The sequence below is a fragment of the Gorilla gorilla genome, chromosome 8 (genome assembly GCF_029281585.2).
Source record: "Gorilla gorilla gorilla isolate KB3781 chromosome 8, NHGRI_mGorGor1-v2.1_pri, whole genome shotgun sequence".
Lineage (NCBI taxonomy): Eukaryota > Metazoa > Chordata > Mammalia > Primates > Hominidae > Gorilla > Gorilla gorilla.
In genome coordinates, this window is record NC_073232.2 from 86,545,865 (window position 1) to 86,565,145 (window position 19,281).

A 19,281-nucleotide genomic window follows, 5' to 3' on the forward strand; every position below is an offset into this window, starting at 1 on the left:
AGGGCAGGAGTGACCTGATTTTCCAGGTGCCGTCTGTCACCCCTTTCTTTGACTATGAAAGGGAACTCCCTGACCCCTTGCACTTCCCGAGCGAGGCAACGCCTTGCCCTGCTTCGGCTCGCACGTGGTGCGCTGCACTCACTGTCCTGCGCCCACTGTCTGGCACTCCCTAGTGAGATGAACCCGGTACCTCAGATGGAAATGCAGAAATCACCCGTCTTCTGCATCACTCACGCTGGGAGCTGTAGACCGGAGCTGTTCCTATTCGGCCATCTTGGCTGCTCCCTCATAGGTAGATTCTTGACAGAAGGTGACATTTGGAGGAAGGGAAGAACTCTAGGGAAGATTCTCATTTTTGTGGCTTTTAGTTTGAGGGCAATCCCTATCTGAGCCATTCAAGGTGCCTAGTAGCTGATTTAAAAGCCACCAGAGGACAGAGTTCAGGACAATTCAAGCCACTGGAAAGGTTAGAGGGAAATTACACAAAGAAAAGAAGATAAGATAGGGAGCCCCAGATTCTTTGTATAAACTCTACCCAAATCTCCACCTGACCCCTGAACTACATACGCATAAAGAAGACTAAGCAGCCTAGCAAAAGCTAAAAAAACTAAAATGCAATGTGAGCTGCTACCTAAACATAGAATTTACATTTTAAATCAAATAGTGTTAATTATATATTAAAGAAAAAAATAATAATCATCAGAAGAATATAACACAATCTAGGGTTTCAAGAATATGATATTCATAATAGCCAGGATATAATTTAGAAATACTTGACATTTGAAGAAACAGAAAAGTGAAACTAATTCTTAAGATAAAAGACAATGAGCAAAAAGTGATCCCAAGCAAGACAATCCAGATTTTAAAATTCACATACAGATGTTTAAAGCAAGCATAATAAAAATGTCCAGCATAAAGGAAAATATGCTCATAATAAATAAAATTATGGAAATCTTAGCAGAGAAATATAAACTATAAAAAATGCATGCCCACACCTATAATCCCAGCATTTCAGGAGGCCAAGGTGGGAGGATTGCTTGAGGCCAGGAATTCAAGACCAGCCTGGGCAACATAGCAAGACACTATGTCTATAAAACACATTTTGAATTAGCCATCCATGGTGGTACACACTTATAATCCTAGCTCCTTGGGAAGCTGAGGCAGGAGGATCATTTGAGCCCAGGAGCTCAAGGCTGCAGTGAGCTATGATCCTGCCACTGTACTCCAGCCTGGGTAATAAAAATAAGACAATGTCTCTTTAAAAAAAAAATAGTCAAATGGAAATTCTGGAACTGAAAATCATAATATCTGAATTTAAAAATTTAATGTATGAGCATAAGAACAGATCGGATCTGATGACAGTGGAAAAAGTCAAACCACTTGAAAATATATCGATACAAAATACCCAATCTAAATACAAACAACAAAGATTTTTTTTAACTAACAGATACTGAGGCAACTGTGGGATAAAATCGTATGTCTAATATATAATTGTATCCCATAAGGAAAAGAGAGAGAGGAAGTGGTAGACAAAATATTTTTAAAATAATAATACATTGAAAATGTCCCAAACTTGGTGAAATTAACATACTCAACATGTTCAGCGCTGCCCAAGTTGATATTTACAAAGAAAATCATGCCCACATAAAACAAAGCCAAACTGCTGAAAACCAAATAAAAGGAAAAAAAAAGCAATAAAAGTGGCCAAAGAAAAAGGACATATTATACAAAAGGAAATGATGATTTTAATAATAGCTTCTCAGCAGAAAAAAATGAAAGCCAAGCAAAAATAGAAAAAATATCTTTACAGAGTAAATGCCCCTTTTCTGTAACAAAGTTATTTTAAGAAACAAAAGAAATCCCTAAATCTACATTTTATTCTCACTGAAATTTGAGAGAACACAGCATCTATAAAACAAAAGCACGTGATAATGGGAACAAAAGTAAACCTTACAACAACTGCACAAGCGATTTCAATACATGACCAATGAGCTGCTGAGGAAACACGTCCACAAACAGGCACAGAAATGCAATAAACCATGGGATGGGAATAAGTGACTTCAGAGAGGAAGTTGAACAATCCAAAGATGTAGCCCCTACTAAAGCAGAGCTAGAGGGATAAACAGAAAATAATTAGAAAGAAAACATTAAGACCCTGATAGTGTTCTCTGAATGATGGAATTAGAACCCTAAATTAGGATCTCCTGAGATTTTTAAAGAAAGCAAACATGACTTTTTTAACTTAAAAGTTCAAGAGGAAGTGAAAAGGAGAAAGGTTGCTTACTTTTGAGAATAAGTTTAGAAATCTTGTAAATTAAATGGAAGACATATCTCATACCACAGAACAAACATACACATAGAAGCCATGATGAAAAAGATAGAAGACTTAAAACAGTCAATGTAGAAATCATAATATTCAAATACGAGTCTCAGCGGGATAAAAGGAAGAAGAAAGTTAAATGATGACGAAAGAAATAAGAAAACTCCCTTGATATAGATAAAAAATTTGAGATATGATAAAAATTTCTATGTTTCAATGAGAAACAAGAGCAAGAAGTAAGGAGTCTAGGTACCAGACAACATCAAACTACTGTACTTGCTGGAACCATCAACTCAAACTTTACATAAGATAAAAATGATATTCTACCTTGTTTAAGCCATTGAATTACATGGCGTCTCTTTTTATAGCAGCCTAGTCTATATTCTAACGAATAAAGATGATAGAAAATTAAAATAATGAAACAAATCTAGACTTAATTGAATTTTATACACAGAGAGAGAGAAAATATATACCCCACTGTGGTAGACTACAAATGGCCATAAATTCTTCACAGTAGCTCCCATTAAAAGGTACAATCTATTTCCTCACTTCTTGAAACTCAGTTGGCCTAATTCTTGTTTGGGCCAAGAGAATACAACACAAATGACACCATGAGTGATGTGAGCTGAGGCCTCCAGAGATCTTTCAGCTTTGTTTTAATCTCTTGCTACTAGGCATCCTTCTTTAAACTACCCAGAGCTATCATCCTGGAAGATAAGAGACTAGAAAGAAGTCCCACCTGTCCCAGATGTCCCAGTTGGAATGTCAGACATAGGAATAAAACTTATCTTGCACATCCAAACTAAGCTGAGCTGCCCAGCAACTATGAGAAATAATGATTCTACTGTTTTAAGTTACTACGTTTTGGAATAATTTGTTCTTTAGGAAAAGCTAATTGGTATACCTAGCAGTAGAAAATGTGCATTATTTTATGTCATTAGAATACTTACAAAAATTGAATATTGTACTGGATTATTTCCATAAATGGCTACCAACAATTTTCTCCCACCCTATATATGCATGCTACTCTTACCTATGAATATGGACTGGCCTTATGACTTCCTTACAGAATGTGTCCTCTCCTTAAAAAGTTAAAAATAGGCCAAGCACAATGGCTCACACCTGTAATCCCAGCACTTTGGGAGGCCAAGGCAGGCAGATCACGAGGTCAAGAGATCGAGACCATCCTGGCCAACATGGTGAAACCCCGCCTCTACTAAAAATACAAAAATTAGCTGGGTGTGGTGGCGCCCGCCTGTAGTCCCAGCTACTCAGGAAGCTGAGGCAGGAGAATCACTTGAACCCAGGAGGCAGAGGTTGCAGTGAGCCGAGATCGCACCATTGCACTCCAGCCTGGCCACACAGCAACACTCCGTCTCAAAAAAAAAAAAAATTAAAGATAGAACTAACATATAATCCAGTAATCTTACTGTTAGGTATGTACAAAAAAAGGAAATCAGTATATTAAAAAGATATCTGCACTCCCATGTTTATTGCACCACAATTCAAAAATAACTAAGATTTAGAAGCAATGTAAGTGTCCATCAACAGACAAATGAATAAAGAAAATGTAGTACACAAACATAATGGAGTACTATTCAGCCATACAAAAAGAATGAGATCCTGTCATTTGCAACCGGAGGTCACTACGTTAAGTGAAATAAGCCAGGCACAGAAAGACAAACTTCACATGTTCTCACTTATTTGTGGGAGCTAAAAATCAAAACAATTAAACTCATGGAGATAGAGCGCAGAATGATGGTTATCAGAGGCTGCAAATAGTAGTAGGAGTGGAGTGCAGTGGCAATGGTTAATCAGTACAAACATACAATTAGATAGAATGAGTAAGATCTAGTATTTGATAGCACAACAGGGCAACTACAGTCAACAATCATTTATTGTACATTTAAAAAAAACTTAAAAAGACCCACACACCCTCTGAAGGAAGCAGACAGCTCCTGCAGGACCTGGGAGACACCCCAAATACTGTGAGTGCCCCAACTGCAGAAGCAGGAAAGGGAGACCCTCCTTTCCCGAAAACACACTCTCCACTGGAAAAACAGAAGGTCTGTTCATTGGAAAAGTTTCCAACCTTACTTGGAGCTGAGTCCACTTAGAGAGCCAAGTGAAATGTAAGAGTAGAAGCAGCAGCAGAAAAGCCCTGGGAGCTCACTGGGTCCTGAAGCAGGCCATTCCTGCCTGGAAATACAGGGATCCATTGGGAGGACAGACAGAGGACCAGGGGGTAAAACTCCACAGGGAAAAGGAGTTCTAGCTGAACTTTGTAACAATTTGAACAGGGCAAGAAACCTCCTGGCCAGAACTCAGGGGAGGGCACAAATCTGGTGTGCAGACTCCATAGGTCTGGGAAGAACCAAGCCCTTTTCTTTCGCAGCTGTGAAGGCGGGTAGCTTGGAGCAAGTTTTCAAGCCCAACTCGCCCACCGTCTGGAAACAGACTTGGGGCTATTGCGGGGGAGGTTGGGAGCAACACGGGCCCTTCATTTTGGATGGGAGCTGGGTGAGCCCTGTGACTGCCCACTTGGCCGGACAACTCTGACAACCTGCATGACTCAGCAGAGGCAGCCATAACCCTCCTAGGTACACAACTCCAGTGACCTGGGAATCTCACCCCATTCCCCACAGCAGCCACAGCAAGACTCAGCCAAGGAGTCTGACCTCAGCCACACCTAGCCCTGCCCCCACCTTATGGTCCTTCCCTACCCACCCTGGTAGGGGAAGACAAAGGGCACATAATCTTGGGAGTTCTAGGGCCACACCCACTGCCCGTTCCTCTCCATACTACCACAGCTGATGCTCTCTGGAAAGTGCCACCTCTCAGCAGGAGGCCAACCAGCACAAAAATAGAGCGTTAAACGACCATATCACAGGACTCTGTGCAGACAACCCCCAATACCAGCCCAGAGCCAGGTAGACTCACTGGGTAGCTAGACCCAGAAGAGAGACAACAATCACTGTAGTTTGGCTCACAGGAAGCCACATCCATAGGAAAAGGGGGAGAGTACCACATCAAGGGAACACCCCACGGGACAAAAGAATTTGAACAACAGCCTTCAGCCCTAGACCTTCCCTAAGACAGAGCCTATCCAAATGAGAAGGAACCAGAAAACCAACCCTGGAAATATGACAAAACAAGGCTCTTTAACATTCTCTGCAAAAATCATAATACTTCATCAGCAATGGACCCAAACCAAGAAGAAATCCCAGCTTTACCTGAAAAAGAATTCCGGAGGTTAGTTATTAAGGGAGGCACCAGAGAAAGGTGAAGCTCAATGCAAGGAAATCCAAAAAATGATACAACAAGTGAAGGGAGAAATACTCAAGAAAATAGAAAGCTTAAAGAAAAAAACAATCAACAATTCAGGAAACTCTGGACACACTTTTAGAAATATGAAATGCTCTGGAAAGTCTCAGCAATAGAACTGAACAAGTAGAAGAAAGAAATTCAGAGCTCAAAGACACAGTCGTCAAATTAACCCAATTCGACAAAGACAAAAAAAAAGAATAAAAAAAATAAAGACTCCAAGAAATCTGAGATTATGTTAAATGACCAAACCTAAGAATAAAAGATTTTCCTGAGGAAGAAGAGAATTCTAAAATCTTAGAAAAAATATTTGGAGGAATCATCAAGGAAAACTTCCCCAGCCTTGCTAAAGATATAGACATCTAAATACAAGAAGCACAAGGAACACCTGGGAAATTCATCACAAAAAGATCTTCACCTAGGCACATTGTCATCAGGTTATCCAAAGTTAAGATGAAGGAAAGAATCTTAAGAGCTGTGAGACAGAAGCGCCAAGTAACCTATAAAGGAAAACCTATCAGATTAACAGCAGATTTCTCAGCAGAAACTCTACAAGCTAGAAGGGATTGGGGCCCGATCTTCAGCCTCCTTAAACAAAACAATCATCAGCCAAGAATTTTGTATCTAGCGAAACTAAGCATTATATATGAAGGAGAGATACAGTCTTTTTCAGACAAACAAATGGTGAGAGAATTCACCATTACCAAGCCACCACTACAAGAACTGCTAAAATGAGCTCTGAATCTTGAAACAAATCCTGGAAACACATCAAAACAGAACCTCTTTAAAGCATAAATTCACACAGGATCTATAATACATAAATACAAGTTAAAAAGCAAAAGCAAAAAACAAATAAACAAAAACCCAAAGTACACAGGCAACAAAGAGCACGATGAATGCAACAGTACCTCACATTTCATTACTAACATTGGACTAAATGCTCCACTTAAAGACACAGAACTGCAGAATGGATAAGAACTCACTAACCAACTATCTGATGCCTTCAGGAGACTCGCTAACACATAAGGACTCATATAAACTTAAAGTAAAGGGGTGGAAAAAGGCATTTCATGCAAATGGACACCAAAAGCAAGCAGGGGTAGCTATTCTTACATCAGACAAACGAACTTTAAAGCAACAGCAGCCAAAGGAGACAAAGAAGCACATTTTGTAATGATAAAAGGCCTTGTCCAACAGGAAAATATCACAATCCTAAACATATATGCACCTAACACTGGAGGTCCCAAATTTATAAAACAATTACTAATAGACCTAACAAATGAGATAGACAGCAACACAATAATAGTGGAGGACTTAAGTACTCCACTGACAGTACAAGACAGGCCATCAAGACAGAAAGTCAACAAAGAAACAGTGGATTTAAACTATACCTTAGAACAAATGGACTTAACAGATGTATACAGAACATTTCATCCAACAACCAAAGAATACACATTCTATTCAACAGCGCATGGAACTTTCTCCAGGATAGACCATATGATAGGCCATAAAATGAGCCTCAATAAATTTAAGAAAATTGACAGTATATCAAGCACTCTCTCAGACCACAGTGGAATAAAATTGGATATCAACTCCAAAAGGAACCTTCAAAACCATGCAAATACATGGAAATTAAATAACCTGCTCCTGAATGAGCATTGGGTCAAAAACAAAATCAAGATGGAAATTTAAAAATTCTTCGAACTGAATGACAATAACGACACAACCTACCAAAACCTGTGGGATACAGCAAAGGCAGTGCTAAGAGGAAAGTTCATAGCCCTAAAAGTGTACATCAAAAACACTGAAAAAGCACAAACTGACACTCTAAGGTCACATCTCAAGGAACTAGAGAAACAAGAACAAACCAAACCCAAACCCAGCAGAAGAAAGGAAACAACCAAGATCAGAGCAGAACTAAATGAAATTGAAACAAAAACAATACAAAAGATAAATGAAACAAAAAGCTGGTTCTTTGAAAGATAAATAAAACTGATCGACCATTAACAAGATTAAATGAGAAGAGAGAAAATCCAAAAAACCTCACTAAGAAATAAAACAGGAAATATTACAACTGACACCACTGAAATACAAAAAGTAATTCAAGGCTACTATGAACCCTTTATGCACATAAACTAGAAAACCTAGAAGAGATGGATAAATTCCTGGAAAAATACAACCCTCCTAGCTTAAATCAGGAAGAATTAGATGCTCTGAACAGACCAGTAACAAGCAGTGAGGTTGAAATGGTAATTTAAAAATTACCAACAAAAAAAAAGGCCAGGACCAGATGGATTCACAGCAGAATTCTACCAGACATTCAAAGAAGAATTGGTACCAATCCTTTTGACACTATTCCTTAAGATAGAGAAAGAAGGAACCCTCCCTAATTCATTCTATGAAGCCAGCATCACCCCAATACCAAAACCAGGTAAAGACATAACTAAAAAAGAAAACTACAGACCAATATCCCTGATGAACATAGATGCTAAAATCCTTAACAAAATACTAGCTAACTGAATCCAACAATATAACAAAAAGATAGTCCACCATGATCAACTGGGTTTCATACCAGGGATGCAGGGATGGTTTAACATACCCAAGTCAATAAATGTGATACACAACATAAAAAGAATTAAAAACAAAAATCACACAATCATCTCAGTAGATGCAGAAAAAGCATTCAACAAAATCCAGCATCCCTTAAAACTCTCAGCAAAACGGCATACAAGGGACATACCATAATGTAATAAAAGCCATCTATGACAACCCAATGCCAACATAATACTGAATGGAGAAAAGTTGAAAGCATTCCCTCTGAGAACTGGAACAAGACAAGGATGCCCATTCTCACCACTCCTCCTCAACATAGTACTGAAAGTCCTAGCAGGAGCTATCAGACAAGAGAAAGAAATAAAAGACACCCAAACCAGTAAAGAAGTAGTCAAACTGTCACTGTTTGCTGACAATCATTTACTTTGAAAACCCTAAAGACACCTCCAGAAAGCTCCTAGAACTGATAAAAGAATTCAGCAAAGTTTCTGGATACAAGATTAATGTACACAAATCAGTAACTCTTCTATACACCAACAGCAACCAAGCGGAAAATCAAATCAAGTACTCAACTCCTTTTACAATAGCTGAAAAAAAAAAAAACTTAAGAATATACATAGCCAAGGAGTTGAAAGACATCTACAAGGAAAACTACAAAACACTGCTGAAATAAATCATAGATGACACAAACATATGGAAACACATCCCATGCTCATGGATGGGTGGAATCAATATTGTGAAAATGACCATACTGCCAAAAGCAATCTACAAATTCAATGCAATCCCCATTAAAATACCACCATCATTCTTCACAGAACTAGAAAAAACAATCCTAAAATTCATATGGAACCAAAAAAGAGCCCCCATAGCCAAAGTAAGACTAAGCAAAAAGAAGAAATCTGAAGGCATTACACTACCTGATTTCAAACTATACTATAAGGCCATAGTCACCAAAACAGCATGGTACTGGTATAAAAACAGGCACACTGACCAATGGAACAGAAAAGAGAACCCAGAAATAAACCCAAATACTTACAGCCAACTGATCTTCGACAAAGCAAACAAAAACATAAAGTGGAGAAAGGACACCCTATTCAACAAATGGTGCTGGGATAATTGGCTAACCACATGTAGGAGAATGAAACAGGATCCTCATCTCTCACCTTATACATAAATCAACTTAAGGTGGGTTAAGGACTTAAACCTAAGACCTAAAACTATAAAAATTCTAGAAGATAACATTGGAAAACCCCTTCTAGACATTGGCTTAGGCAAGGATTTCATGACCAAGAGCCCAAAAGCAAATGCAATAAAAATGAAAATAAATATCTGGGACCTAATTAAACTAAAAAGCTTTTGCACGGCAAAAGGAACAGTCAGCAGAGTAATCAGACAACCCACAGAGTGGAAGAAAATCTTCACAATCCATACATCTGACAAAGGACTAACACCTAATATCTATGACGAACTCAAACAAATCAATAAGAAAAAAACAAAGTATCCCATCAAAAAGTGGGCTAAGGACATGAATAGACAATTATCAAAAGAAGATATACAAATGGCTAACAAACATATGAAAAAATGCTCAACATCATGAATGATCAGGGAAATGCAAATCAAAACCACAATGCCATACCACCTTGCTCCTGCACGAATGCCCATAATCAAAAAATCAAAAAACAGTAGATGTTGGTGTGGATGCGGTGATCAGAGAACACTTCTACACTGCTGGTGGGAATGCAAACTAGTACAGCCACTATGGAAAACAGTGTAGAGATTCCTTAAAGAACTAACAGTAGAACAACCATTTGATCCAGCAATCCCACTACTGGGTATCTACCCAGAGAAAATGAAGTCATTATTCAAAAAAGATACTTGCACACGCATGTTTATAGCAGCACAATTCACAACTGCAAAATCATGGAACCAACCCAAATGCCCATCAATCAACAAGTGGATAAAGAAACTGTGGTATATTTATATGATGGAATACTACTCAGCCATAAAAAGGAATGAATTAATAGCATTTGCAGTGACCTGGATGAGACTGGAGACTATTATTCTAAGTGATGTAACTCAGGAATGGAAAACCAAACATCGGATGTTCTCACTGTAGGATATAATAAATTCCTCTTCAAAGGTTTTAGCCTGTAAATTGTTAAGCACAATGATTTCTGAGATCCTCTCCAAAGAACCAATGTATCAGGATGTTCAGCTCCCGTGTTCTTTGTCCGCCATTTTAAAGTTTAACTTCTTCATTCTCCTCGCCCCTAGTTTCAGTAAACAACCTTTTCCACCAGTTCTAATCAGTAGTTCACATATATTTTCCTGGTCACCTGCCATGTCTTGAGTCACCCACGGTCACCTGCTCTGTCCTGAGTCACCTTGGTCACCTGCTCTGACCTGAATTATCTGTTCTGTAGCTGCCCTTCCTGCCAAACTACTGACTCCGCCACTCCAGTTCATACTCCGGCTCTCTTTAAAATAGCCAATGGGAATTAGCTTAGACTGTGCGGTCCAACCCTAGCCAATAGGGGAATAACACAGCAGTAGGGGCTACCTGCACCAGGAATAAGAACCCCTTCCCCTCCCTTGATCAGGTGTGCTCCCGCCATTGCTCCATCAGCAAGTCACACCCTTCTATAGAAGTAAAATTACCTTGCTGAGAAAATTAAATTTATGTTCGAGTGCTGTTTCTTTGGCGACACCAAATATTTATTTATAACATCAATGATATGTGGGAGGTAAGCTGTAAGGATGCAAAGACATAAGAATGATACAATAGACTTTGGGGGCTTGAGGGCAAGAGTGGGAGGTGGGCGAGGGATAAAAGACTACAAATATGGTGCAGTGTATACTGCTTGGATGATGGGTGCACCAAAATCTCACAAATCACTGCTAAAGAACTTACTCATGTAACCAAATACCACCTGGACACCAATAACTTATGGAAAAATAAATTTAAAAATAAATAAATAACAAAAACAACTAAGAAAGTATAATTGGATTATCTATAACACAAAGAAATGAAAAGTGCTTGAGGAGATGGACACTCATTTACCCTGATGTGATTATTATGCATTGTATGCTTGTATCAAAATATCTCATGTATCCCATAAATATATACACCTACTATGTACCCACAGAAATAAAAATAAATTTTTTTAAATAAAATAAGATGGCAGGCAAAAATCTAAAATAATCCCATGACCTTCACCCTTAGGGTCATGCTATATATAATAATCCAGCCCCTCTGAGTGTGGGTGGGATCTGTGGCTTGCTTCTGGCCAATAGAATATGGCAAAGTGATGGGATGCCACTCCCTTTATTAGGTTCATTATATAGCAAGAGTGAGAGGATGTCACTCCTATGATCAAGTTACATTATATTAGAACTCTGTCTTAGCAGACAAGAGAGACTCTTGTGAGCTAGCCAGGCATGGTGGCTTATGCCTATAATCCCAAAAATTTGAGAGGCTGAGGCAGGAGGATCATTTGAGGCCAGGAATCCAAGACCAGCCTGGGCAACATAGCAAGAGCTTGGTGTTACAAAAAACTTAAAAAACATAAAACTTAGCAGGGTGTGATGGTGCATGCCTTTTGTCCTGGATACCTGGGAGGGTGAGGCGGGAGGATGGCTTGAGCCCAGGAGTTCAGGCTGTAGTGAGCTAGGGTCATGCCACTGCACTCCAACCTGGGTGACAGAGTGAGACCCTGTAGAAGAAGAAAGAAGGAAGAGGAGGAGGAGGAAGAGGAAGAAGAGGAGGAGGAGGAGGAAAGGTGCTATGATACGAACAATCTATGGAAAAGACCATGTGGCAGGAAACTGCAGACTGCCCCTAGAAGCTAAGTGCCTCAGCCCTAAACTGCAAGGAACTGAAGTTTATCACATCCACTTGAGCTTGGAAGAGGATTCTCAAGACATATAATGGAATGGAGCCCAGCCAACACTTTGATAATAGCCTGGTGAGCATAAGTTGATTACAGCATAGGACACAGCTAAGCCATGCTCAGATGCCGAACCCACTGAAACTATGAGATAACATAAATTGTTTAAGCTGCTAAATTTGTGGTAACTTGCTATGCAGCAATAGAAAACTAATGCTACAAAATAGTACATTTTATATTCACTATTTTATGTGGTACTCAAGTTTTTTACAAAATGTATGTTATCTAGTTCTTGGGTCATTCAGGTGTATACATATTTGTACGCGTGCACATACTTGTACACTTAACTCGAGCCATTCACTGAAATGGGTGATATAATGCTAGATGGTTGTTAAGAAATTAACATGTAGCTGTCTCTACCCCAATTTCCCAGTTTGAGAAATAATCGTTAGATAAAACAAAGGCTCTGCCTTTTCTGATACCACACTCCACAGATATTTTCTCACATCTTTTTAAACATTTTGCAATCACATGTTGTTTATAGGAAGTTTACAGGGTATGCAATGATTAAAATTTTTAAGTGACTTGATAAGTTGCAAAAGAAGGATAATATTTAAGGTCAGTGAGTAGCAAGACAATCTAAAGTTTCTGTAATATCTGGTACTCTGTTAATTATAGAGCAAAGATTCCCTTACAGAATCCTTTCATAAACAGCATGCTAGAGTCTATCCCCAGTGGTTATAGCATTTGCTATGTATTTCAGGAGACAGTTATGCCAGGGTGATTTGAATGGATAGATGTGCTGTTTTGCCTGCTTGTAGAATTCAGCCCAGTCTTTGGTCTCTCCCTCTCTCCCTCCTCCACCTCTTCCTCTCTCTTCTGCACCAGAGCCTAAGGCTGCCCCACCAACATGCGTCATTTTTTCCAGAGGCTACATTTTTTTTTTTTTTTTGAGATGGAGTTTTGCTCTGTTGCCCAGGCTGGCGTGCAGTGGTGTGGTCTCGACTCACTGCAGCCTCCGCCTCCTGGGTTCACGCGAGTCTTCTGCCTCAGTCTCTGGAGTGGCTGGGACTGCAGGCACGTGCCACCATGCCCAGCTAATTTTTGTATTTTTGGTAGAGACAGGGTTTTGCCGCATTGGCCAGGCTAGTCTCGAACTCCTGACCTCAAGTGATCTGTCCGCCTCAGCCTCCCGAAGTGCTGGTATTACAGGCGTAAGCCACTGCATCCTGCCCAGACATATGAAATTTGACAGGTATTGTGTACCCTTTGGATCTTTAGGAATTAATTTTTGCCTCTGTCACTCAGCTTTGCATATTTTGAAATGGAGAAAGTATAGGGAGGTCATGGAAGGAAAATTGCCAGAATTCCCAAACCATGTAACACTCATTGAGAATTCCAGATTCATTATATCTAAAGGGCAAGTGAAGGAAACTATACTGTGAACTGGGTATAACTCCTTGGTTCTTAACTAGTACATTCTTAATTTGTGAGACCAAAATGTTGATAAACAATAATTTAAGATTGTACAGTACTCTAAACATCTGCAAAGGTCTAGATATTATCAGTATCACTAGTTTTTATTTCTGCCAGTAGCTCCCTTTTAGGTTACATTGTTGTCCTCTTTCCAGTGTGGCATCTGTCATTGGTTTTTTACCATGGCAAGTTCATTAAAAAGCTTGCTCCACTGTTGTCTTCAAGTAATGCCCATAAGGAGATGGAAGATATCTGAGACAATTAAGTCTTTAGCTTCTAGACAAGAGAAATAACGTTGCATTAAATTCCAAGTTTCTTTCTGCTAGACTTGAATGTGTCTAGCCACTCTAATTTCTGGGGGCTTTTGGTTTCTTTCCTATTGTACTTTGTATGTAGAATTGTTTTGAAATATTAAGCATATTTGCTTTGAATTTGAAATCTTTCTTAATTTTGTATTTATCCTTTGAATAAAACGTAAATCCAAAAAAAAATAAATTAACATGTAGCAAAAGAAAAAAGAATATTCAAAAGCCAAAATGTAATAACAGGTTACCTGTATTCCTCTCATTAGATCACACAAACCAGAGTCAGATACAGAGTTTACAATTTCTGAAGAAGTTTTTCGTTGCATCTTAAAACGTTTACACCTTTTTAAGACAAATAGAGTAGCTATTGTTTTACACATTTGGGTTATGAAAATTTTGAAAAATCTGAAATTCAAATAGGTTAAAGGGAATTATCCAAAGTCATATAATCAGTAAGTTGCTGTTCTGACTCCTGATATGATGCTCTTTCCTCCATGGTATTGCCTGTAGTTGTTTAAACCATGGTAATTTTCATAATATTGACATAAATATGCCTGGGTTTGACATTTCATTCTCTGAACCTTGATGAGAAGAGTCCATCAACAAGAAAGACATTATCTCAGGAAGAATTTTAGTACACACACACACAGAGACACATACACACACACAGACATATATACCCTATAATCACATACGTAATAATGTTTCTCTATATATGACTATCAGAGCAAGTATTAATCAAATATTGATGCATAGAGAGAGTGGGTGTGTTACCTGTACTTGATCCAAATCTTCTTTTATTTTAAACTCTTTTTCTGGAGACATCTTCCTGTAACAGAAAATGTTTTAAAATGCATCATGATATTTTTAAATGCATCACTGCTTTGCTTTCTTGAGGAGGACTTTTTAAACGATTTTAAAATAATGAAGTTTTTTTTAAAAAATTCATATTTCTAAGAGACATAAAATTCATACAGGCTAAATTACAAACAACTGAATAACATTTCTCAAACTAACTTCTCACTGGTATGATTAAAATGTGAAAAGACAGATATTCAAAGCATATTGGTCATTTTTTCTTCTCGGGTCATTTTTTGTTAAAGGTCAAAGCCATTTGTCCCATGAATTTCTTTTCAGGATTTGTGGAATTCTATAAAGTTTGACTTCATAGTTTCCTTTTAAAATTATTTTAATATTAGGGTTTAACCAGGCAAATTCAAATGCAATAATTATAATACTAAAGAAAATATTTACTTAATAATGTTACTTTATAATAATACATATACACAAAAAATAAATAACTTTTTATAAGAATAATACAATTAATAAGTACAGTAGAAAAGAACAGCCAAGACTGTGGAGTTAACAAATTACAAAGCATGAGCTAGACCATCAAAGAAACAATGTAAATGCTTTTTTCCTAAAATTAAAGATTTAATTCTGTTCACCTATTTCTGAATGTATTGTGGTTCAATCTCCTCTTCCAGTCCATTTTTGGTTCTTTGTTCTTCCCTTTTTACCTTTATCCCATAATCATATACTGGTATGCTTATAAAAACATGTATTTGCCAATTTTATGTTTTTAAAAGATTATTCATAAGTTATGTTTATTTGACTTTAAATTGTTTGTATAAAAAGAAAATATAAATTAACAAGGAAAAAAGATTAACATGTATCTTTATGTCTTACTTTTCTGAATCCTCAGATTTTCCTTTGTCTTTTTTCTTCACTGTTTTCACAGCTTTCTTTGTTCGATTATTTGTAGGCTTAGTTTTCTGTATAATTTTATATAAGCCAGAAATAAAGGGTTAAAAACACAATAAGTTATAGAAAGATATGATAATATACATTATTAATGTACATTTTACTCTGAGAGTCACTATACAACGTTTCAGGAAAAATTATCTGCATAGAAGCAAAATAAAATGACACATCTGGTCTGTTTGTAATAGTGCTTTACATGGTGTAAGTTGTATATAAGCTAATACATATTAAAACATTTAAATTTTTCTGACAATATCAATCAATTATGTTATAATGTGGTATACGCCTTCCTGAAAATCACCTCACTATGCAAAAACATGCAACAAAACCTGTAGGATGTATGGGGGAAATGGGTTAGGTGCACATCTTGCAAAAACCTCGTTGGTGATATATTTTTAAAAATAAAAACCTAAGAAAAACAGTACTATAGTACACAGTCATTAAGAATACATAAATACCATGAGAAATATAGACTTTTATTTTGAGAAAGACCTGAAACTTGTTTGTGAAAGTGAGCATTGAATAGGTTGCAACTTGTGAGTTATTGCACAGTGGAAGGAAATTGTCTGAAATTAAAATGTCGTACCACCAGATGTGGGCTGGTGTGGCACACTATACACAGGTGAACCAAGGTAGATGGAGAAAGTTGCTTTCTGCTTTTTTTTTTTTTTTTTTGAGATGGGAGTCTCACTCTGTTGTCCAGGCTGGAATGTAGTGGCATGATCTCAGCTCACTGCAAGCTCCGCCTCCTGGGTTCAAGCAATTCTCCTGTCTCAGCCTCCTCAGTAGCTGGGACTACAGGGGCGCGCCACCACGCCCGGCTAATTTTTGTATTTTAGTAGAGACAGGATTTCACCACATTGATCAGGCTGGTCTTGAACTCCTGACCTCAGGTGATCCGCCTGCCTCGGCCTCCCAAAGTGCTGGGATTACAGGCACGAGACACTGCACCCGGCCTTTCTGCTTTCACTCATTGTTTTTGCAGATGAAATTGCTTAAGCATATGTGAAATTCAAACTATGCTCAAATCGTTCAATTATGTTGGAACAAGTTTGCATTTCAAAACAAATATTATAGCAGAACTAATCAGGTTTTAAAGTATTCTTGAGCTGCTGTGTAGCAGAAGATCATTTTATAAAAGAAAGTAAGGGAAAAATTAACAATTAGATTATTAAAAATTTTAGGACGTTTGGACAAGATAGCTGACTAGAAGCATCTCATATGCACCATTCTCACAGAGCAGAAACAAAAGGGGCTAGTGAACATTGACCCTGTAGGCCGATCATCTGAGAAACCACGTTACTATCCATCAAGGCAGCAGGAGAGCAGAGAGGAGTGAGGTGAGGCACCAGCATGTCTGGGCTCAGTGCAGAGCCAGGAGAACCTTTCAATATGGGAAAGGTTGAGTAAGTGAACCATTTTCCAACATGTGAAAGGGTGAGAGCCCCTAGGGGGATTCAGCTCTCCACAGGGACCTGTGCAAGACTGGGAGTGGGAGAATCCTCCTGGGCCCCCACCAACTCCACCACATTTCTAGACTGAGGTAGGAGCCACTGGGACATTTTGTGGGGGCAACTCTTGCGTCCACGGTGACCTCTACAAGCCTTGGGCCCAAGGGCAGACCAGCACCAATGTCACTGCCCCAGTAAAGACCACAGTTGCAGTGCCTGGGAGCTGTATGATTTATCCATGTATTCTTGCCAGATGAGGCTCAAGGCCAGCTTCTGGACTAGCAGGCCCACTTTGGGCCGAACTCAGCTGGCCATTCCACCCACCCTCACCATTGGTAGCCAGGCGGGTAAGGCTTGCTAGAGCTTCCAGCCCAGCAGTCCTGCTCTTGTGTGAACTCAGCTGGAGGGTGTAGCCTCCTGTTTTCCCAGGAAATACCCAGAGAGCTGAGCAGGTGACCCCACCCACCCCTCCCATTGATACCCATATGGGCAACACCTCCTAGAGCTTCCAGCCCAGTGGCCATGCTTCTGTGTAAACTCAGTGAGAGGGTGCACCTTCATGTTGTTCCAGGAAGCATCTAGACTATAGAGCAGGCATCCTCGCCCACCCCCACTGCTGGTAGCCAGGTGAGCCATGCCTGCTAGAGCTTCTAGCTCAGTGGTCCTACTTCTGCCCGAATTTGCCTCCTGCTGCCCTGGAAACACCCAGAAGGCAGGGCGAGCAACTCTATCCACCCCTGTGGCTCTCTAAAATAAATCAATCAGACAAAAACAAAGAAAAAAGAATGAAAAAAAAAAACCTCAGAAATTTGGGGTTAGGTAGAGGTCAAATCTATGACTGATTGGTTCCTGAAAGAGGCGGGGAAAAAGCAAGCAACCTGGAAAACATATTTTGCTGTATCATTGATGAACACTTACCCAACCTCACTAGAGAGGACAACATTCAAATCTGGGAAATACACAGAGCCCCTGAAAGGTATTACATAAGAAGATAATCCCCAAGACACATAATCGTCAGATTTTCAAAGGTCAACATGAAAAAAAAAATGATAAAGGCAACTAGACAGAATGTGCAGGTCACCTACAAAAAGAACCCCACCCATCAGGCTAAAAGTGGGCCTTTCAGCAGAAACCCTACAAGCCAGACGAGATTGGGTTGGGGGTGGCCTATATTCAGCATTCCTAAAGAAAAAAATTTCCAGCCAAGAATTTCATATCCAGCCAAACTGAATGTCATAAGTGGAAGAGAAATAAGGTCCTTTTCAGGCAATCAAATGCTAACAACATGATAGTGAGATCAAACCCATACATATCAATATTAACAGAGAATGCAAATGGGCTAAATGCCCAAATTAAAAGGCACAGAGTGGCAAGCCGGAAAAAGAAGCAAGACCCAATGGGTATGCTATCTTCATGAGATCCATCTCACAGGCAATGACATCCATAGGCTCAAAATTAAAAGACAGAGAAAAATTTACCATGCACATGGAAAACAGGAAAAAGCAGGAGTTGCAAACCTAATTTCAGGCAAAATGGGACTTTAAGCAAATAAAGATAAAAAAAGGTAAAGATGGGCAGTACATATCGGTAAAGGGTTCAATTCTGCAAGAAGATTTAACTATTCTAAACATACACACACCCAACATAGGACCACCCAGATTGATACCCAGGGTAAGCAAGTTCTTAGGGACCTACAAAGAGACTTAGACCCACACACAATAATAGTGGGAGACTGCTATTAAACAGAAGTCCCCACTGACAGTATTAGACCATTGAGGCAGAAAATAAACAAAGATATTCAGCACCTAAACTCAACACTTGACCAGTGGACGAATAGACACTACACAAGTCTCCACCCAAAAACAACAGAATATACATTCTTCTCATCATGACATAGCACATACTCCAAAAAATCTAACTGGCCATAAAATAATCCTTAGCAAATTAAAAAAAAATCAAAATCATACCAACCACACTCTCAGACTACAGCACAATAAAAATAGAAACCAAGACTAAGAAAATCACTCAAAACCATACAATTACACAGAAATTAAACAACCTCCTCCTGAATGACATTTGGGTAAACAATGAAATTAAGGCAGAAGTTAGGAAGTTCTTTGAAACTAATGAGAACAAAGATACAACACACCAGAAAATCTAGTACACAACTAAGGCAGTGTTAAGGGGGAAGTTTATAACAC

The 19,281-nt window shown here is 38.8% G+C and overlaps 1 protein-coding gene across 30 annotated transcripts in view; it reads right to left on the reverse strand.

Annotated features, from left to right (window-relative positions):
- The window catches only part of CCDC7 (coiled-coil domain containing 7), a 459,676-nt gene that overhangs the window by 324,202 nt on the left and 116,193 nt on the right, over nucleotides 1–19,281 (reverse strand). For all 30 annotated transcript variants that reach the window (XM_063710186.1, XM_063710188.1, XM_063710189.1 and 27 more), the window contains 2 exons: nucleotides 15,555–15,640; nucleotides 14,640–14,694 (listed from right to left, as the gene is read on the reverse strand). In XM_063710186.1, the coding sequence (XP_063566256.1) occupies nucleotides 14,640–14,694; nucleotides 15,555–15,640 (141 nt within the window). The remainder of the gene's footprint in view (nucleotides 1–14,639; nucleotides 14,695–15,554; nucleotides 15,641–19,281) is intronic.